At 42.6% G+C, this 22,800-nt stretch overlaps 1 protein-coding gene across 1 annotated transcript in view; it reads left to right on the top strand.

The window, feature by feature from the left end:
* MEGF11 (multiple EGF like domains 11) overlaps positions 1-22,800 on the top strand; it is a 344,912-nt gene that overhangs the window by 312,848 nt on the left and 9,264 nt on the right. The window contains exons 18-19 of the mRNA XM_044283159.1: positions 4,975-5,031; positions 9,458-9,664. Of these exons, the coding sequence (XP_044139094.1) occupies positions 4,975-5,031; positions 9,458-9,664 (264 nt within the window). The remainder of the gene's footprint in view (positions 1-4,974; positions 5,032-9,457; positions 9,665-22,800) is intronic.

Below are 22,800 nucleotides of genomic sequence, written 5' to 3' on the forward strand. Positions count from 1 at the left end.
GTAATATCCCTAAGTTAAAAAGAGCTGCCTGAAAGTAAAGCAGGTGCCCATGTCATGAGAGAGATAACATTGTGGGCAAGAAGTCATTGGGTTCATCATTGAGGGAATTGTCAGGGACATGGGCTGGTGGATTCGTATGGTGATGTCACAGGGTTAATTACACCTTGTAAGGTAGGGATACCGGCTCATTGTTTCTACAATGGTATATATCCGCGTGCTCGGTGCCTTGGTTTTTCAACCTCCTTTGCAGGTACAGAGAAATAATGGAAAGATTCAGACTCCAGCACTCACTTTTTTGAAGTGTCAAGTTCTCCGTCTTTATTTGGCAATGGTGCACAGACAATACAAGGCTCAATTCTCTCTGGTGTAGGCTGTTGACGCGTTTCGAAAGGTTCTTATTACGAATGAGAACCTTTCGAAACGCGTCAACAGCCTACACCAGAGAGAATTGAGCCTTGTATTGTCTGTGCACCATTGCCAAATAAAGACGGAGAACTTGACACTTCAAAAAAGTGAGTGCTGGAGTCTGAATCTTAATTACACCTTAGTGGTGGTCATGTCACAGGGGTAGTGACATTGACAGGTTAGTCCCCCAGAGTGGGTGTTGATATCACAGATGGGAATGTGGTGGTGACATTACAAAAAAAGCCAACCCTAAAAAATGAATACAGTTTATGCTGCAGGCCCGGTTTCTAGGCAGCTGCAGTGACTGTACACGGAGTGGGGTGGCCAGGGTTACCAACCGTCAAGAAATTTCTGGACAGTCCATAAAAATAGGCAACTTTTTTCCTTTGTCCATGAAAAAAAATAGACATGATCGTGATTTTTTTGAGGGTGGTGGTACTTGAGTAGATTATTTTGGTAGTAATTATCATGATTTTAAAGCTCACAGTAACTGCTGGTAATGAGGTCTTATCAGCATATTGCGTTATAGACATGTTCTACTTATAATCTATATAATTTATTATGGGTTTCCAATTTGTCTGTAAAAAATAACATCTGTATGTGATTTGGGGATAAGTTGTCCAGAAAAAAGAAAAATTCTGGGTGGCAACCCTGGAGTGGGCTTATGCGGATGGTATGGAGTGTCACAGAAGTCAAAATCATTGGCTTGGTGACATCACCGCCTATGACATCATCAGAGGGAATGTCGATGGCATGGGTTGGTGAGTCCACTGTAGTTAACCAGTGCATATGGTAGCCCACAAGGGTGATGATTTATTATGGACACTTTGTCAGATGGTGATGTCACAGCTCGGGGTGTGGCAAGTAGTAGCCAGTAGCTGCTAGACAGCTGCAGCGGCTGTACCCAGACTTTTTCTTTAAGTGAACCTCCATTTTTTTAAACTCAATGTCCAGGTAAGATTTCAGCAATGTGAGCTGAGATTCCCACCAGTTGCTAGAATGAAGGGACACCCTACAAGCAATATTTAAAAAATTTTTTATTAACTTAGAGACTACTGCATGTTTACCTGGCACCTACATAAATAGCAATCCCCTTGCTTTGCTTTTATATCCCTTCTCCACATGAGCAATTGAGTAACACCCTACAAGACTGTAGAATTCCAAATTCACGGTGGTTGCCAAGAAAAACAGCCTGCTGTGGACTAATAATTTACTGACAGGTATTAAGGGTGAATGTGTAATACCTAGCTCACATCTAGAAGGGGCAATTATGATATTACTGGGGTTCTCTACTTTGGGTAATCTTTTTGCTAGAAGGTGTACTGACAAGATGCTAATCAGAGTGCTGTCGCTGGGAACTCCAACAGTCACCTTCCACCAATGAGAGAAGCCATTAGAAGTGTTCGCTTTCCCTGCAGTGCCACCACAGGGAAATACAGCATTGCACAGTGCCCACTGAAATTAATGGGTGTCCACTTAATGTTCCACTTGGGTCCTCTACAGAGAGAGAGGCTCATTGCAGCTAATAGAAGACAGCACAGAAAAGGAGTACCCTCCCCCCCATTAAAGGTGGGGATATTCATTGTTAATCCATATGCAGATGAGTAGTGAAGTGTTCTGAGGACCAGGTGAGATGACTATGCCAGAACCTGGTCCTGTCACTCAAGGAGAGGAAGGGGCTGGCAGAGGAAGTAGGGGGAGCAAGGGTGCACAGAAAGGTTTTGGCCTGCTCTCAGTGCACTTAACTTCTCGTTTGCATGTGTATTAAAAGTACTTTTTCTCCAGAATTAAGCAACGGATCACTAAGTGAAAAGTATCATTACATTCAGCGGAGCTAGCCCTACAAGGCATTGCGTTTAGTTTAGAAGTGAATTTCCTGTTGACAGACTACCTCAAATTCTAAATTCTGTTTCCACAATAAATTATTAAGTGGTTCCGATGCATGGTGGACCTTCATTTTAAGCTCAGTAATAAGGAACACAAAGCTTACAAGAAGTAAAATCAGGAGTACTTGTAAGAAGAACCAACTCTTGGAACTAACCTTCAGCAAATGTGGAGGAAAAGCAGATTGCGTTTGCACATAGCAGTTGTGATTGTGATCTGAGTAGTTATCTCAAGGTGACTGTGCTCAGAGTAATCCAAAGTGTTCAGAGTAATGAAGTGATGTCACTGACAACCCACTTTTTTCTTCTACATCCGCTCCAGGAAGCACTGTACAGATTATGTCATCTTTTATTGCTATGCTCGATAACATGGACTTTGCCGTGGCCACCATTCTCTTTAATAACACAGTGTAAGACAGTTTATGTTCATGCTTAGTAAGTAGTATTTCCTAATTGCTTGTGCCTCAGAATTATAGAAATTTGCTATTAATAACCACAGCCTTGGTTTTTGTGACCAGGACAGTGATATTGTACAATGTACCTAAAGTTAGGGGGGTAGAGGGAACTAAAGTTACAAAAATGATCATAAGAGAATTGAAAGTGAGTAGTTGGAGAGCTATAATTATATGGTAAATCACCCTCACAAATTAGTCCCTAAATGTAGCCTTCCATCATGTTCTCATTATACTGTTCCTAAAGCCACAACATTAGTTTATTGTTCAAAAACCCACAGAGAACGGAGGGGTTTGGCCTACAGTCTAATGTGTGTGAGTGTGTAGCTCCTGAATGTCCCCCGATAGATGATGTCAGGGGAGAGAAGATTCAAGTGAAGTGAATACCTTTGCCCGATCCTTTTGTTCTGTCAGAAGATAAGCTGCCACCAGCAGTGGCCGGACCATACGTCGATGTGTATGGGGGAATCGGGAGAGATGAATGCGTAGGATGCCCTGAACCTCTGGCCGCTTTTTCCTTACTACTGAGCTTCTTTGGGAATTCTTTCTTATACAGGGTCTTCCTTTTTAATTCATTTGTTGCTCTTTCCTGAGTTTTTGTGAGCAAAAAGATTCAGATTCACCGAACTTCTCATTTGAAATGGGTAGATTTCAAAATATCACCGCCCTGGTGACAAAAAGCAAAGTTTGAAAATGAAACAAATTAGGAATTTAAGTTAGGAAATTACCACAGAAACACCACTAGTAAGCCAGGAACAAAACAAGTTAGATAATGTAATGAATGATTTGATATTAAATGAATTTTGTTCAGTATTGTAAGAAAGTTTTTTTGGAAGTAAGTTGAAGAAACGTTTACTATTGTTGCCCATGTTCTACAATTGCCATACCACTTTTCTACAGAAGACTGCTGAGCAGAAGTCCACATTCTGAAGAACTCCAGAAAAAAATGAAAATTAGACTTATGTTGTCATTGTCATTGGACTGTTTTCTACAGATGAAAATCATCCCTAGCCCATTCCTCTCACTGTGAAGAAATACCTAATTTAATGTTTGCCTGTAGGGGTGAAATATGAAATAGTCACTCGTCAGAGGAGCCATGGGGTCTTCCATGGTTGTTGGAAAAAAGCCCAGATTTTTAACCTATAGATAATGTTAAAAACTGACATAAAAAATGCCAATGGTTCAAAATAAAAAAAAACACTATAAGCAAAATAAATGATAAAGACCAACATATTTTAAAAATGCAAAAAATAAAATAAAATGTGTGACATTTCATATTTCCTATAGGCTTTCAGACACATCTGCAAAAAAAATCACCAGAAATCAAATGTGCAAAAAATGAAAACGTTCAGAAAAACGCCTATGTGTAAATCCTTTTACTGCCATTTTTTTACTACTTTTGCATATTTTGCTCAAAAAAACATCAGCTCCAGATATTATCTGAAAGTCTTTTTTGGAAATATCAAATGCAGGAAACAAAAACATTTTATTTGTTACTGACGTTTTTTCAAATTGTTGCCATTTTGTCTCGGGCTTTAAAAAAAAAATACTTTTGAAAAAAAATGGCTGGAGAAAAACATGTGTTTTTCTCCAGGCATCACTAAAAATCACTAAGCATCACTAAAAATCAACATAAAAAGTGCATGCAGTATGGAAAAAATGCATGCGGTTTCTATGGCTTTTTTTGTGGTAAAAAAAAAAGCTACAGCAAAGAAGCCTTACTATTTTTTATTTTTAAACAATGCGAGTCAATGTTAGATGTATGCAACTTTATAGGCCCAAATGTGGCGTGAAATAACCCTAATATGTGAGTACAGTATAGTAGACCACTGGTCAGGCAAGAACTCCCAGTATCATAAATCCTCATGATGCTGTGAGTTCAGGTCAGTGGAGCAGTGTTAGGTTTTCCTGGACCGAACACGTTCATGTGATAGAGGCCAAAGAGTAGATTGTATGTATGTATATCCATATGTACAGCTGACTTTTGCCTATTGTCATAATATCATAACTAATGTGGCTCAACACAAGCCTCAGACTCAGTAACAATCATGCTGAAGTTGAGGATATTATTGAATGAGTATTAATTAAGGTAGGGTATGTGACTCTCTGATCAGCTCTGTAGGGCGTGCATTTGACATGTTCGAGAGGAATATATCCATGTATGTCCACCGTTAATAAACTGACGTATGTCATGTAGTATGTCTTTAGTCACTGTGCCATATCTCTTGTTCTAGGTGCCTGCACTGTGGACAGAAGGCAGAACACATACATAATGGAAAATGGCTTCAAAGGTAGGAACAAGACCACGGGGGGTGATCGTGTTATGACTGTCCACTGTAATGGGATGGTATGTAGTGGCATATATGGAGTATCTGCTTATAATCTAAGGGAACCTGTAGGCACACAAACTTCACTTAGCAAGCCTTCCCCAACAGCTTTTACCTAGTACTGAACATGTTGCTGATCTTCTTGTTTATCTAGAAGCTAAAATAAAAGTGCTGCACAACTGTTACCAGCTCTGGTGATACGTACTCTTGTCTGTTCCTCTTCTGCTGTTTCCAAAACGGGTGCGAACAACAGAAGACAGGAAGTAGCCTTGCTGTAATTCAGACTGCATATAATGTACCTATTGGTTGAGCCACGCTGTGTCTTCTGCAGTGTTATCTGTGTGACCAGTGCCCTGCAGTACCCAGTAAGTACTTTCCATTACTAGTGGGGAGAGCGCTCACTGGTTATCACCACCTCCTGTTTCCAGTTACAGGTTATATCTGTGTGACCAGTGCCCTGCAGTAACCAGTAAGCACTTTCCATTACCAGTGGGGAGAGCGCTCACTGGTTATCACCACCTCCTGTTTCCAGTTACAGGTTATATCTGTGTGACCAGTGCCCTGCAGTAACCATTAAGCACATTCTATTAGTAGTGAGGAGAGCGCTTATTTTACCGCCTCCTGCCCGACAGTTATAGGTTTTATCTGGCACCATGTAATAACCAGTAAGCACTTTTCCTTACTAGCAGGGAGAGTGCTCATTGTTTAACCCTTTAATGACCAGGCCTTTAATTTTTTATATATTTTTGCCACGTATGTCCCTCAAGATTTTTTTTTTTTTTTTTATATATTTCTTGCCACATACAATTTCCCTCAAGGAGGTCATTGAAAGACCCTGGGGGACACTGACACTTTTATGCATCTTGCACTATTTTCACTGCAACTGGGGCATCTAAAGGCACCCCAGTTAAAGGAGAAATCAGACCCCTGTGGGGCCTTTGTAGAAAGCAGAGCTGATCAGGGTCTGCTAAGACCTTGAAGCTGTGCTCTGCCCCTGAGAAACCCATGGCATGGTTGCTTCCTCTATGCACTTATCTGGGTAGAAGGCAGAATCGTTAATAAAGCGTTTGTCTTCGCCACGGTCCAGCCAGGGACCAGACCTGCTTCTCCTAGAGTGCAGGAACAGGACTTTTAATCCGGTGCTGTGTGGTGCTGGTTAGAAACACAGCTGATCCCACCATCAGATATGTTTCTGTCCAGCAGGATGGGGGCTGCAAACCGTGGCTCCGTGGGCTGGTTGTGTACCCCTGCTTGAGATGGTCGGCCAAAATTAGCGGGTTCAGAAGACATTTATATAATGTGTATAGCCAGATTTAGAGTATTCTGTCACCATTTTAAGAGACAAAGTAAACATTAGGGGATTCTTAGCAGGCCATAGTGTAAAGGATGGGTCAGAAACCAGTCACTACAGCAATTTTAAAAGGATTGCAACAATTATATTAAAAAAAATTGGGGGGGGGGGACACAAAGTGTAAAATAAAAACATAATTAAAGACAAAATAAAAAAAAGTTACCACTAGCCCACACCACAGCTTCTAGCCCCACTCCCGGTGACTGTAAATTATATATCCCCTATATCAATACAACGAAGAAGGGACACAGTAAAAAGATGTGTCTATGTGCACTTTGTGCTATTAAACAAAAATTAAAAAAATTGTAAAAACTGACTATTTGTATTTCCACTTTTTCAAACAAATGATGTGAAAGTGAACAATAGTTGGCTTTTAAAACTGCATGTACTAAAAAAAAACATGTCTGGTGAGGAATAGGGATAAATGGTCTGGTCTTGAACTGGTTAAGGATTGGTATGTTCTTATATATTTCCAGTGTTGTCAGGAACTGTAACTGTATAATACTTTATTTCTAGAGGTTTTATATTTCCCAAATATACCGGTACAAATAATGCATAAGATATGAAAACAACAACAATATACTGTTCTTTAATTTAGACCTAAATGCCTCGAGCTGACTATTTGTTGACCTGCTGTTCAGGAAAATATGCTCTATAAATTTGTATTAAACACACAATATTGTATAGAAAAATAATTATAATAAGATGAATTATAAGTACAATATAAATGTGGGCCATGCATCATATAGGAGAGCGCATTGCCACATTTCGTGCTGTTCCCGACTCCTCTAATGGCTATTATAAGGATATTAAATGCCATTGAATGGGCACAAATTGAACTCTGGCTTCTAATGTCCTTATTCTCTGCAGCAGAGACCCAGACTTAGTATAATGGATAATTATTCCAGGTTAATACAAGACAATGTTCTGTAGCACCATTTCTAGAAATAATCTTCATATATAGTATTTTTTTTATTGGGATATGTTCTGTATCATGATATTACTGATGCATTGCTTTTTATAGTCTTGGAAATGAGTATTCTGTTCTTGTATATTTGGGAGCTGCAGATATTGTCTATGTTAATGATGTTGTATATGGATGCTTGCCAGTGGTTTGGCCGCGAGACAACTGGACAGTCATGCTGTTGTATTGGGAAGGGACAGACACAGAAAGCCTCTGTTTCCTTCTGCCTGTGTGTGCTTGCTCACATCCTTGCTCATCCCTCATCCTATGCATGCTACTTTCTGCATCCATTCACTGCTTCTCATTGTTTCTGCTTTAGGATCCTCATTAACACCAAGCCTCTAGACTGTCTATACCGGGCACTGAAACATCAGACCTTGGGTTTAGTCTAATTTATCAGTTTACGGAATTTACATAATTGCGTCCCCATAGAATGTCTGTTGACCTAAATTACTTCTCTTTTCCTGGTATAGGGTAACAGATCACATGACCTCTTTTACGTTCTTCAAGCTCATCCAAATGTGAATACAAGCCAACCGGGATAATACAAAACTCTAATAAACGCCACAGTGGTTAAACCACAGATTTTCGGTTAAACCTATAATTTGTAGTTTTTAGTTATAGTCTAGGTGTTAATGTGTAGAACTGCAATTGTTTTCTACAGTTATACAGCGGTACGTATACTTGGGGATCTCAAAGAACCCCATGAAATATGAAACAAACAGTGGTAGGTAACACCTAGTTATGAAACGTTTTCTTAATATGCAGATTAGGCCTTTGGTGCAATGAGGGCGCAACTGTTGCTCATTTCTGTGGCCAATCGCTTTAATTAACAGAGCCAGGCAGTGGCAAAGCAGCAAGGGAACAATGGTAACGCCCTTATTGCACCAAAGGCTTAATTTACATATTAAGAAAAAGTATCATAATTCAGGAACTGATCAACAAAAGAAAAACTGCGTTTTAATCGAGTGAACCACAGCTATGTGTCTATGCAGACAGCTGGATAGGGAGGTCGCTGGTGACAGATTCCCCTTTAAGCACACGCGACGTCTTCAAGTTGAACATATGTAGTTTCTGCTATGAGTGACAACTAGGAGTATCCTGATTGGACGCTACAGCCGTCACTCAGAGAAGAGCAAAGAAGGGGGGAAATGTTCAGTGCAGAGAGCCGCGGCTACAGAACACAACTGGATTGCCTCCATGACACTTGATACTGTGGCAACCTGCATGGTGATCTCTGCAGAGGTATGCTTACACTGCTCCCACCATCACCAACTGTATATACTGCTGTCAGCAGTTTTAAGGGGTCAAAACTCAATACATACTCCCTTTAAGAAATTTTTGTCTAGAATCCAGGAGTGAGTGTTAGATCATTGACAGCGGGATCGGCTGACTAAATGTATGGGGGTGTTCCATCTCTCCTGTGCTGGCAGATGTTGTGGTAAAGAAGAACCCAGATAAGCCACTGCCAGGGGTATCTGGGTGCGGTATTCCTCTACCCACTTTGAAAATACAATGCACCAGCTGAGCCAAGCTTCATGTATATGAGGGAGATGGGAGGAATAGCTGTTGGCCAAATGACCATATGGCCAACAGATATTTAAAGTGGGTGGGCAGCTTTAGAAGAGTCATAACGCTCCTGGGCCTAAATGAAAATGTGTAACGGGATACCCAAATACTATGTGCCATTTATAATACTGGTACCTTTCTGTGTGGCAGAGGGGTCTTTGGATCCCCCTAAGTAAGGCACCAGGGTGCACCCCCTATAGCCATTTCCGCTGCTGTTAGCTATTAAAGGAATTTGGGTAAAATGGGACAATGTTAGGAGTTAGCTCTGCGTTTTTTGTCACATGCCTCTTGCATGGGATATTTTGGCCTCACAAGGTCTGTAACAGATACCAGCTCCCCCTAACACCCTCCACATTGTTGCCCCTGACTTACCAACTCTTAGAATACAAACATTTTTTAACCTACAGGGTCTCCCCCCTTCCTGACATTTTTTTCCTGCTGCCTCCTGAGCTCCAGTGTCCCCCCGCCAGATTTTTTTTTGACTTGTGTTTTGTTGCTTTTTGCAGATTGTATGAAAGAGTCAGGGTGCAGCTCCAGCACCTGCTCTCTGAGCAGCAGTGAGAACCCATATGCCACCATTACAGACCCCCCCGCGCAGCACTCCAAACACTCAGAGAACAGCTACGTGGAAATGACCTCACCTGTCCATACAGATGCCCCATACTCAGATATACCACCCTCATCAAAAGCTAACAAAAATGTATATGACTTGGGTAAGTGTCAGTTTCCATGCCAGCTACACACCATGCATGACATTGTAGCTCTGCTACACGCTGCCTGATGCCAGCACAGACCAGTCTGCATGACGTGCTGGCACACATTGCTTGACGCATTCATCCAGGTGACCAAATGTGCTCATTCCCAGTCTCAGATTGCTTAACGTGTACTTGATTTTGCTTATCATGGCTTATGGTGTACTTCTTAGGCCTTGTGCACAGGAACGTATTTTGTTTCCGTGTCCATTCCGTTTTTTTTGCGGATAGGATGCGGGCCCATTCATTTCAATGGGTCTGCAAAAAATGCGGACAGCACACCGTGTGCTTTCCGCATCCGTATGTCCGTTCCGTAGCCCCGCAAAAAAAACATGTCCTATTCTTATCCGTTTTGCAGACAAGGATAGGCATTGTTACAATGGATCCGCCAAAAAAATGGATGCCATACGGACGGTCATCCGTTTTGTTTTGTGTATCCACAATTTGCAGACCGCAAAACACGGTCGTGAGCATGTAGCCTTAGAGGTAGATTCCAGTTGAGTCATCCCAATCATGTTCCTTATGGAATGAGTAAAAACCATCAGGAAACCTTCGAGGATACATTACCTGGCTAATTTCTCTTATAAGAATATCAGTAATAAACGAGCCCTGGGCCTTCCTGCTTCATGATGAAGAGGAGGAAAATTGTATGAACACGTTATAAGGTGGCACCATTTTTTTTTGGGGGGGGGGGCTCTTTTTTTATATTGTTGGGCATTTTTATTATTGCTTTTTATTTATTTTGGGCTAAAAAAATGTTTTTAATATTAAACATGTCAACTGTTTTTCTTCTACAGCCTTCAGTTTCAGTGCATTGCCAGACTAGCAGCCTTTCTGCCTTGAACTGAATTTGTCAGAGAACTGCTGCGTTGAATGGATCTATAGCCCTTATCTCTGAACTCCAGACAGCTCACAAACACTTATTTCAGCTAAATTCTTCTAAGAATTTGGCTATGAGTGTTTATGAGCTGTAAGGAAAGTGCAGATAAAGGCTACAGATCGAGCCACCAGACAGCTCCCTCATGGATTCAGTGGGAAGCAGAGAGACTACTAGTTATTGCAACTGAAAGCTGTAGAAGGAAAACTGTTGCAAATGTTTAATAAAGACCAACTGAAAAATTGATTTTTCAGCCCCAAATGAGTAGAATGCAATAATAAAAAGAAAATGCCCAATAATGTTCATAGCCTTTAAAGGTGTCACCGCCATGCAGGTAATACTATGCTGTATTGTATCTCGGGTTAGACATCAAGTATGGCTAGTTTAGTGACCAGACTATAAAAACATCTGCCTCTGCCGTGTGTGGTCAATGAGTTCTCACTTTCAGAAGCCTACAGGTAAAGCCTCTTCACATCATGAATTTTTCTGCCTTTTTGGAAACTTTTCTTTTATGCAATTAGAAGAGAAGCATATTCCCGTGGGAATGCAGTCCTATTTTTTGGGTGCAGTTTAGGAAGAGGTTGAATGACCACAAAGTACTTGTATCTGTAGATACAAGCTGCTATTTCTCTCCACACATCAAACCCTGATCAATGTTTTCTTCTAGAAATAAGCCTTATCAGGCGTCTACATTCTCCTCCTCCTGTGAGTCACATCCCTTTTCCTGAGTAAGGGCTTATTCACACATCAGTGGTTCAAGTCTGTGTTCTCCATGCACTACTTTGGTCTTGTAGACAGAAGATGTCCTCTCTATTCAATGGGTCTGGGAAAACTTAAATTTTTCAGTGATCCACTACATAGAAAATTGTGAAAAGTCTGTTAAAAAAAAAGGTTTGAATCTACAAAAACGGATCAACCATTGTGAAAAAACACTGAGACATGGCTGCAAAATGGACGTGTAAATAAGGCTCCATTCACACGTCCGTAATAATGGGTCTGCATCCGTTCGCAGACCCATTCATTCTCTATGGGGCAGGAATGGATGCAGACAGCACACAGTGTGCTGTCCGCGTCTGCATTTCCGGAGCACGCCCCCGATCTTCCAGTCTGTGGCTCCGGAAAAAAATAGAACATGTCCTATTGTTGTCCACAATGGCGGACAAGAATAGGCATTTCTTTGGGGGTGCCGGCCGGGTGTATGCACTACGGACGTGTGAATGGACCCTAAGGCTTTCTCTATTGTGAAATATAATGTGCTCATCTCTATCGGTACAAGTCACAGTTAGGCTACCTTCACACTTGAAGTTAAGCTATCTGGCAACCTGCCGGTGTTTTCCTTATCCGGCATAGCCAGATAGTGCAGCGTGCCTGCCAGACCCCATTGAATATAATGGGATCTCGCCTCTCCCTGGCATAATGCCGGGATTTGGCCGGACAAAAACGTTGCATGTATTTATGCTGGGGAGCGTCTAGATCCCATTATAGTCAATGAGGTCCGACAGGCACACTGCACCGTCCGGCTATGCCATATCTACAGGCTGTTCTCTGCTGGAATAGCCCGTCGCATAGCTTTGCCGTAAGTGTGAAGTTAGCATTTCATGTACCTTCTGCCCTTGTGTAATATATCATGTCCTACTTTAATTACACTACGGGCCATATAAATGAAGAAAAATTGTTATATAGACAAAATCATAGAATAACCAACTTGTACCGTCTAAAAATGCTCCTGAAAGGTGGACTATATACCATATGTAATAACAATTCTTGTGAAACATGAAAACAATTCACAGATAAGGTTCTACTTCATATCACATTTCATAAATGTCCCCCAATGGATTTACCTAAATAGCTCATATACATTTTGAGGCAGATTATGAAAACTGTCTACAAGGGAAAGGCTCTATGTTTCCGCTAGCAGCCAATCACAGAGTAGCTTTCATTTTATTACGGCAGTGGCTGGGCCGTGATTGGTTGCTACAGACAACAAAAATAAGTTGTTGTCTTTCGGACAGTGTTGATCAAAGAGGCAACACGGATGTTTACAAAAATCTAAGGGCTCATTCACACAACTGTGGTTTTGTTCCGCATCCGAGCCGCATTTTTTGCAGCTCTGGTGTGGACCCATTCACTTCAATGGGGCCGCAAAAGATGCGGACAGCACTCCGTGTGCTGTCCGAATCCGTTGCTCCGTTCTGTGGCCCCGCAAAAATTATAAAACATGTCCTATTCTTGTCCGTTTTGTGGACAAGAATAGGCATTTCCGCAATTTGCAGAGCACAAAACACTGCACGGCCGTGTGAACAAGCCCTAAGAGGGTTGTCCAGGTTTAGAGCTGAACCTGGATATATCTCTGTTTTCTGTTTTCACCCAGACAGCCCCCTGATATGAGCTCCGATACTCTCCTTTTTCCTGTGCTGAATCGTGCAGGGCAAACGCTTTTTTGGAGATCCGGGGACGTACTGGACTCTGCATGGGGAAAGCTAGGCGGAGACTTCTGCCTAGCATTGAACTCAGTGAAATCACCAGCACTAATGGGCAGGCTTTAGCACTGCCCTAGCCTGTAAAAAGGTCAGTGCCAGTGACGTCACCGGCAACAATTCTAGGTGGAAGCCTCTGCCTAGCAGTGTAAAAAATATAAACCAACAGCCCTGCGCGATACAGCGCAGGCCAAGGAAGAGCACCGGAGCATGAAATCCTCCATGCTCATATCAGGGGGGCTGCCTGGATGAAGAAGGGGATATGTCTGGGTTCAGCTCTAAACCTAGAGAAACCCTTTAATAAGACAGTAAAGCTACTGAGTACTCGCAACTAGGGATGAGCGAATCGACTTCGGATGCTTCATCCAAAGTTGATTAGCATAAAACTTTGTTTTACTTTTAATACTCCCACTCTGTACAGTATTAGAATGTATTGGCTCCGATGAGCCGAAGTTATTACTTCGCAAAGTCTTGTGAGACTTCATATAATAACTTAGGGAATTCAATTTTACTGTAAAAAACCTTGATACGGAACTCTGGTTCGGTTCCAAGGTACCAGTTGGAACCGAACCAGAGTTCTGTATCAAGGTTTTTTACAGTACAATTTAATTCCCAAAGTTATTACACGAGACTTCGCAAAGTAATAACTTTGGCTCATAGGAACCAATACATTCTAATATTGTACGGAGCTCCTGCTCCGTACAGTATTAAAACGAAGATTTATGCGGATCGTCCCTACTCACAACTCTTCTTGCCGTGTCTGTGACCACAGTCAGAGAAACCTAAGGGGCTACTCACAGAAGAATAGTCTTGTTGTATTATCCCCATGTTTCACAGCCCAGCCCAGCGTTTAACTAACCTGAATTCACAGATCTCTATGATGCATACTTACCAACATTGCAGTTGGTAAATTAAGGACAAATAAACCCCGCAGCGGAAAAGCCCCAAACCTGGTGGAAACGCCAATTATGCGAGCATTGCTTATTTTGGCCCGGGACAGCCTGAATGTGCAGGAACTGCCTGTGAAATTTAGGGACAGTCCCAAATTCAGATTTGTTGGCAACTTGGTCAGCTCAGGTCAGTTAAACCCATTGTCGGGCCATGACACATGTGAGTAATACTGATAAATAATATGTCCAGACTACAATTGGATGAATAGCCCCTTAGACAGATTGCTATGGTCATACCATACCCGCTTATCATGAAGGGAATATTTAAGTCTGATTTATTTTATTTTTTTCCCTTGTGGCCTAATTTTTTTTACATTTATCAAACATTATATGTGGTTTGATAAATTTGGAGTATTTTTTAACACTTTTGTGTAGAGCTGTTACTCAGTTTTTTGTTTTGTTTTTAACGGCACCCCTTATTGGAGTTAAATGCCCACTTTTTTAGCAGTTGATAAATCTTGTATGCACTTAATTAACAGTCAACCACGTCCACCTTTCCACCCATAATAAAAGTGGCAAGAATGGCATAAGATCACAAAAAGTTGCAACTTTTTGCCCAAAAATAATGTCTACCAAAATGTAAAACTTTTTTTCTCCACCAGAATTCTGGCGCAGTTTTTAGCTGAAGGCTGGGCTGTCACCATGCTGGCAGCCTCAATCTGTATTATTAATAATATTTTTCTAAATATACAGGACCATTTGAGTCTGCCTTAAGTGAAGTCATAAAGGGCATCCAGAGAACATGCTTATTTAGGGGTTGAATGAGATTGTACAGAAAGAGCGCCAGCATTGTCCAGGGGTTTAAATCAGTTACTAAAGCTCGGCCCTGTTCCCTCAATGGGGATGTGCTGCAATACTGGTCACAGCTATAGATGAGAGTGGCAAGGGGCGGATTGGCCATAGACCTCACAGGGAAATTTTCCAGTGGGATGATGCCCGGGGGGCCATTTGAGCCATCATCACAGCCAGCCAGTGGATGTTTTTGGGGATGTATTTTGTGCTGCTGGCAGTATTTTGTGATGGACTGTTGTATTTGGCTCTGTTGGGGTGGTATACAGTCAGGAACAGAAGTATTTGAACACCCTGCCATTTTGCAAGTTCTCCAAAGAAATCATGGAGGGGTCTGAAATTCACATTGTAGGTGCATTCCCACTCTGAGAGACAGAATAAAAATCAGGAAATCACATTGTATGATTTGTAAAGAATTTATTTGTCTTGCACTGCTGAACATAAGTATTTGAACACCTGAGAAACAGCTAGAATTCTGGCTCTCAAAGACTTGTTACTGTGCCTTTAAAAAGTCCACCTCTACTCCACTCATTAATCTAACTTAGTAGCACCTGTCTGAGCGATTTAAAGACCCCTGTCCACCCCACAGTCAGTCAGACACCAACTACTACTATGGGCAAGACCAAGGAGCTGTCAAAAGACACCAGAGCCAAAATTGTAGACCTCTACAAGGCTGGAATGGGCTACGGGGCAATTTGCTAAGCAGCTTGGTGAAAATAGATCAACTGTTGGAGCAATTGTTAGAAAATAGAAGAGGCTAAAGATGACTGTCAGTCTTCCTCGGACTGGGGCTCCATGCAAGAGCTCACCTCGTGGGGTATCACTGATGATTAGAAAGGTTAGGAATCAGCCTAGAACTACAAGGCAGGAGCTTGTCAATGACATGAAGAGAGCTGGGACCACAGTTTCAAAGGTCACTGTCGGTAGAACACTACGCCTTCATGGTTTCAAATCATGCATTGCACGGAAGGTTCCCCTACTCAAGTCATCACGTGTCCAGGCTGGTCTGAAGTTTGCCAATGACCATCTGGATGATCCAGAGGAGTCATGAGAGAAAGGCATATGGTCAGATGAGACCAAAGTAGAACTTTTTGGTCTAAACTTCACTCGTCGTCTTTGGAGGAAAAAGAAGGATGAGTTGCATCCCAAGAACACCATCCCTACTGTAAAGCATGGGGGTGGTAACATCATGCTTTGGGGGTGCTTTTCTGAGAAGGGGACAGGATGACTGCACTGTATTAAGGAGAGGATGAATAGGGCCATTTATTGTGAGATTTTGAGCAACAACCTTCTTCCCTCAGTCAGAGCATTGAAGATGGGTTGTGGCTGGGTCTTCCAACATGACAACGACCCGAAGCATACAGCCAGGATAACCAAGGAGTGGCTCCGTAAAAAGCATATCAAGGTTCTGGAGTGACCTAGCCAGTCTCCAGACCAAAATCCAATAGAACATCTTTGGAGGGAGCTGAAACTCTGTATTGCTCAGTGACAGCCCCGAAACCTGACAGATCCAGAGAAGATCTGTGTGGAGGAGTGGGCCAAAATCCCTGTTGCAAACTTGGTCAAGAACTACAGGAAACGTTTGACCTCTGTAACTGCAAACAAAGGCTTCTGTACCAAATATTAACATTGATTTTCTCAGGTGTTCAAATACTTATGTTCAGCAGTGCAGGACTAATAAATTCTTGGGACAACTTGCAAAATCGCAGGGTGTTCAAATGCATCTGTTCCTCAGTGTAATATGCCATAATATGTTATTAATGGCTCTGCCTTCCATCAATTTGGACCCAACTACAAAACAGGGCTACTTTTACTAATTTTTCCAGGGCCATTTAAGTTCCCAGTCCGCCCTTGAGAGTGGAGCTAATATAATATAACCCCTTCAATACTTAGCCATGTTGCAGGTGAAGTTCTACTCAAAGCAAGTCATTATTATTACTGTTTATTCTTGCCAGTCAGCCATAATTTTCCTTCCATTCAATAGATCGACACAAACAAGATTTGGTTGAATACACAAGAAAATTGCCTGTAATAACATCAATTGATGCTATAATCAAGAGAGGTCATGAAGGGAGCAAGCACATTGGAACCCATGTAGCAAATGAAAAGTTTTATTAGCATAGCATACAACGAGGTTCGTACTTTAATTAGCTTCAGCCGGAAAATGCCTCTTATAAAATGTGTATTCATTTATTTGATCCAGGCAATCTAATTGATTTAGTCTTATCTCTCACATACCATTGAGGTTGGGTGCAGATGTTTTTTACATCAGAGACAGCATCAGTGCAAACCTGTTGCTTACACAGCATCATAATAACATGTAGGCTGGGGCTAGACTTTTGTTACTGCGACGAATGATCCCCATGTACAGTGCCCTGAAAAAGTATTCATACCCCTTGAACTTTTCTACATTTTATTTTGCATTACAGCCACAAACTTACATGTATTTTATTGGGGTTTTATGTGATAGACCAACACAAAATAGCAAGTATGTGTGAAGTGGAAAGGTCTTTACTGACTAGTGGGGCATGCACTTGTATTCATCCCCCTGTACTCTGATACCCCTAAGTAAAATCCAGCGTGACAAATTGCCTTTAGAAGTCACCTAATTAGTAAATAGAGTCCACCTGTGTGTCATGTATTCTCTGTGAAGGCCTCAGAGGTTTGTTAGTGAACATTATTGATCAAGCAGCATCATGAAAACCAAGGAACACACCAGACAGGTCAGAGATAAAGCTGTGGAGAAGTGTAAAGCAGGGTAAGGTTATAAAAAAAAAGTATCCCAATCCCTGAACATCTCATGGAGCATTGTTTAATATATCATCCAAAAATGAAATGAAACTGCTAACCTTCCAATTCATGGCCATCCAGGCAAGGAGAGTACTAATTAGAGAAGCAGCCAAGAGGCCCATGGTCACTCTGGAGGAGCTGCAGAGATTCACAGCTCCGGTGGGAGAATCTGTCCACAGGACAACTACTAGTCGTGTACTCCACAAATCTGGCCTGGCCATTTTTTAAAGCAAGCTATAAGAATTCCTGTTTGCAGGACACAGCAAACATGTGGAAGATGGTGCTCAGGTCAGATGAGAGCAAAGTTTAACTTTTTGGCCTAAATGCAGAAGGCTATATGTGGCGGAAAACTAACACTGCACATTACCTGAACACACCATCCCCACCGTAAAACATGGTGGTGGCAGCAGCATGCTGTTGGGGTGCTTTTCTTCAGCAGGGAAAGGGATGCTGGTCAGAGTTGATGGGAAGATGGGAGGGAGCTAAATACAGGGCAATCCTGGAGGAAAACCTGGTAGAGGCTGCAAAAGACTTGAAAGCGGGATGGAGGTTCTGTCTGCCTTCACATTCTTAACTCCAGGGCGGAACGTGACAACAAAATTAAACCTAGAAAAGAACAAAGACCATCTGGCCTGTCTCGGGTTCAGACGCTTGGCTGACTCCAAGTAGGCAACATTTTTATGGTCAGTAAATACGGTAATAGGGTGTCTGGCTCCCTCTAGCCAAAATAAACTTCCTGTAATAATTGGCAAAGCCCAAAAAACGCATCAGCGCCTTCTGATTCTCAGGAAGCTCCCACTCAAGCACAGCGCGGACCTTCTCGGGGTCCATGCGAAAACCAGAAGCCGAGAGAAGAAACCCCAGAAATTGAATTTATGGAACCGCAAACACACATTTTTCCAGTTTCGCATATAATTTATTCTCCCGCAGGATGAGCAAGACCTGACGTAAATGTTCCTTATGAGTTTTGAAATCAGGAGAAAAAATCAAAATGTCATCCAAATACACTAATACAAATTTTCCCATCAAATGATAAAAAATGCTGTTCACGAAATGCTGAAAAACGGCTGGGGCATTCATCAAACCAAAAGGCATAACCAAATTCTCAAAATGGCCCTCAGGGGTATTGAAGGCCGTCTTCCATTCGTCTCCTTCTCTGACCAGGTTTTATGCCCCTCTTAGATCTAATTTGGAAAAGACTTTAGCCCCAACAACCTGGTTAAACAGGTCCGGGATCAGAGGAAGCGGATAAGGGTCACGAATAGTGATACTGTTCAGCTCCCTGAAATCCAGACAAGGTCTTAAAGAACCATCTTTTTTCTTAACAAAGATAAAACCAGCGGCAACAGGTGACTTCGAGGGTCGTATGTGTCCTTTTCTCAGACTCTCAGAGAAGACTTCCGAAAATTCTGAGAGAAAAGGTGGTACAATTCTCTCTGCAAAAGTCACTCCAACCATTTATTTGCCTCGCTTGCCAATCAATGGTGGGGTTATGTTTAGTGAGCCAGGGTAGCCCCAACACTAGAGGAGTAGGCAAACCGCTAAGGACAAAACATGACACATCCTCAACATGAGCATCACTCACAATTAAACGGATATTGTGAACTATGCCCTTTAATGATTTCTGAGAAAGTGGAGCGGAATCAATAGCAAAAACAGGAATATCCTTTCCCAAAGTGCGCACCTGGAAACCATGAGTTGTTGCAAATTGATTATCAATGAGATTGACCGCTGCTCCACTATCCACAAAAATCTCACAAAAAATGCTCTTGCTCTCTAGCGCCAAGCAGGACAAAACGGGAACTACAAGCAAACGGAAAACCTTCAATTTCCACCTCAACCCTGCCAATAGTAACAGATGGAACATTTTTAAAAGATTTTTTCCTGTTTGTTTCTTTATTACTCCCAGAAAACTGCCTGAATCTCCTAGAGGGACAAACATTTGCCAAATGATTTATACCTCTACAACAAAAACAAACCCTCCCATGCGAGCTAAATCTTCTATTGTCAGAAGCAATCAACCCCAGCTGCATGGGCTCCTGCTCAGAAGGGGCTGACAGCGACCGAGAGCCCTGCGCACAGAAAGAGACCGCTGCACTGTCCTGGGACTGAGTATGACAGGAAGGAGATATCTCTCCTCTCTCTCTAAGACGCCTGTCAATACGAACGGCCTGAGACATAGCAGAGTCCAAGGAAATTGGTCTCTCATGAAAGGCAAATGCATCTTTCAATCCCTCTGAAAGACCATGGCAAAATTGACTTCGGAGTGCAGCATCATTCCAACCAGTATCAGCTGCCCATCTCCGAAATTCTGAGCAGTATATCTCTGCGGATTGTTTACCCTGGCATAATAGACGTAGTCTAGACTCAGCCAGAGCAATACGATCCGGATCATCATATATCTGACGCAGGGCTAAAAATAATTCATCCACTGAACGGAGAGGCCGTGCCCCCTCCGGCAGCGAAAAGGCCCAAGACTGAGCGTTACCCCTGAGCAGCGATATAATGATCCCCACCCTCCGTTCCTCATCACCAGAGGAATGGGGAAGAAGGCAAAAATGGAGTTTGCAAGCCTCTCTAAAACGCACAAAATTCTCACTACCCCCGGAGAACGTATCCGGGAGCGAGATCTTAGGCTCAGAACAAACTTCATGAACGCAAGCTGAACCGGTCACTTGAAGCTGAGAAAAAGTCTTACGGAGATCAGCTACCTCCAATGAAAGACCCTGGAAGCATTCAGCCAAAAGTGAAACCGGATCCATGTTTGAGACGGTTTTGGCGGCTTATAATGTCACGGACGGTGTACAGGAAACAAGACAATGCAACATGCATATATGACTCACTGGATCCAAAGCTAAGGAACCAAAAGGGAGACCCCTGTACAAAACCTGGCTCTTTCCCTGGCTGCTCAGCCTATGCAAAAATCCCAGAGGTGGATGGTTGCATATCCACGTACCTCGACTATATAACACCTGAACACCCTACAATAGTGAGGGGACACGACCACCGGCTCCCTACACCAGACACGGAGGGAGTCAGGGTCACCTGGGATCCAGCAAACAGAAAATAACAGATAAATGTACAGCACTTAACTTTAGTAGCAGACTGGGAAATGGGATCAGCATGCACACACAATCCAGGAAGAAGTATAAGCCGCCCAGTAATGCATCATGGGGAGGAATTTAAAGGGAAGCAATCAGTCCAACTACATGACAGCTGAGAGAGGCTAACGAGATGAGGAACTGAACAGCACAACAAAGAAAACTCAAGGAGGAGGTTCTGAAAGGCTTCTGTCAGAGCTTCTCAGCTGTCTGGTTGTGACAGGTTCACCTTCCAGCAGGACAACGACCCTAAATATACAGCCAGAGATACAATGGAATGGTTTAGATCAAAGCATATTCATGTGTTAGAATGGCCCAGTCAAAGTCCAGACCTAAATCTTATCCCAGCTTGAGCTATTTTGCAAAGAAGAATGGGCAAAAATTTCATCCTGTAGATGTGCAAAACTGGTAGAGACATACCCCAAAAGACTTGCAGCTGTAACTGCAGCGAAAGGTGGTCCTACAAAGTATTGCCTCAGGGGGGCTGAATACAAATGCATGCCACAATTTTCCGATTTTAATTTATTTACAAAAAAAATTAAAACCAGGTATCATTTCCTTTACACTTCACACATACTTGCTACTTTGTGTTTGGTCTATCACATAAAATCCCAATAAAATAGAGGGGCGTGGCTAGCGGCGCATGGAGGTTGCTGTGTGAGACTCCAGCTTCGGAGCATTACAGCCCCAAAGCAGCACTTGACTGCCTCAAATTCAGGCCCGATACATCCTGCTTACCCCCTGCCGACTGCATGATGCCAAAAAAGAAGGGAAAGAAGAACGCATTGAAGCTCACCTAGTTTTTTCCAACAGTGGATCCCTCACAAGATGGCGCCGCGCTTCCTCCGGCAACAACACAGGGTGAGCACAAATCCCCAAGCAATTCCCTGGCCTCGTCAGCAGCAAGGGAGCAAAGATCAGGGGGATGGACATCTGAATCCAGCCCTGGGTCATCCCCGGGAGGAAATCTTTCTGAAAACACATGATAGTGTGTCCTCAGTTACTAAGACTTCTAGGAGCCATGTTACTACAGTAGGCCGGTTAGCGGGGAAACCACAAGCTACCACAGCCACCAGTCCTTGCTCCACTATACCGGGATCTACTATTCCTGTAACTGAATGAAGCACCTGCTGAATGATTTAAAACTGGCCATTCAGAAACATTTCAGTTTAGCTATTTCTGAATTACAACATGAGATCACATCTCTAGGTAATCGCACTGATCATATAGAGTCTAAAATAGCGGAGTTCACTGTGGTCCATAATGAGATCGTAGATGTGGCTAATAATCTTGAAGAAGAAATCTCTGCACTGAAAAAGAAAATATGGAAGACCATTCACGGCGCAAAAATGTCTGTTTTAGGGGAGTGTCAGAAGAGATAAAACAAGAAAACCTGAAAGATTACCTCACAGATTTATTTGCAGCCCTTTTACCCCAAGCCAGCACTATTGACTTTCTGATAGATTGGGCTCATCGTCTGCCAAAACCCAAAACACTCCCAGCAGACATACCTAGAGACGTTACAATATATATATTTTTTTATATAAAAGAACAGCTGCTGAAAGCTATGCGCAGGGGACCGATCCTTCCAGAAAGATTCAAAAACATCTCCCTATATGCTGATCTCTCACAGCCACACTAGCTAAAAGGCGGGAATATAATGGAGTCACAAAGCTGCTCAGGGATCACAAAATCCCTTACAAGTGCGGCTTTCATGTTAAACTGATAATCACCAAAGAGTGAGGGAAGCATGTTCTCTCATCACCAGGAGCCGCTTTTCAAATGTGTAGAGAATGGAATCTACTCTCAGAGGACGACACCTCGAACCTCGGTAAAAGACAGGCTCCTCAGCTCCGCCTAAAACGCCCCTACAGATAAAATCTCACGTGAGCTTCCTTACTTCGAGTCAAGGTAAGCACGCCCCCTAACCGTCCCCTCTTTTGTTATATTGACAGCCTGCAGTGTGGCCGGGATCACATAAGTCTCGCACATGCCTGGTGCGCTCCTTGGTAAGGCGCGATCCTGTCTCCGGCTATTGCCGCTGTTAGCCGGGTTTCAGCGGCGCACTGCTAATGTGCAAGACTTGTGCCATCCCGGCCGCGCTCCAGGCTGT

The sequence above is a fragment of the Bufo gargarizans genome, chromosome 2 (assembly GCF_014858855.1).
Source record: "Bufo gargarizans isolate SCDJY-AF-19 chromosome 2, ASM1485885v1, whole genome shotgun sequence".
In the NCBI taxonomy this organism is placed as follows: Eukaryota; Metazoa; Chordata; class Amphibia; order Anura; family Bufonidae; genus Bufo; species Bufo gargarizans.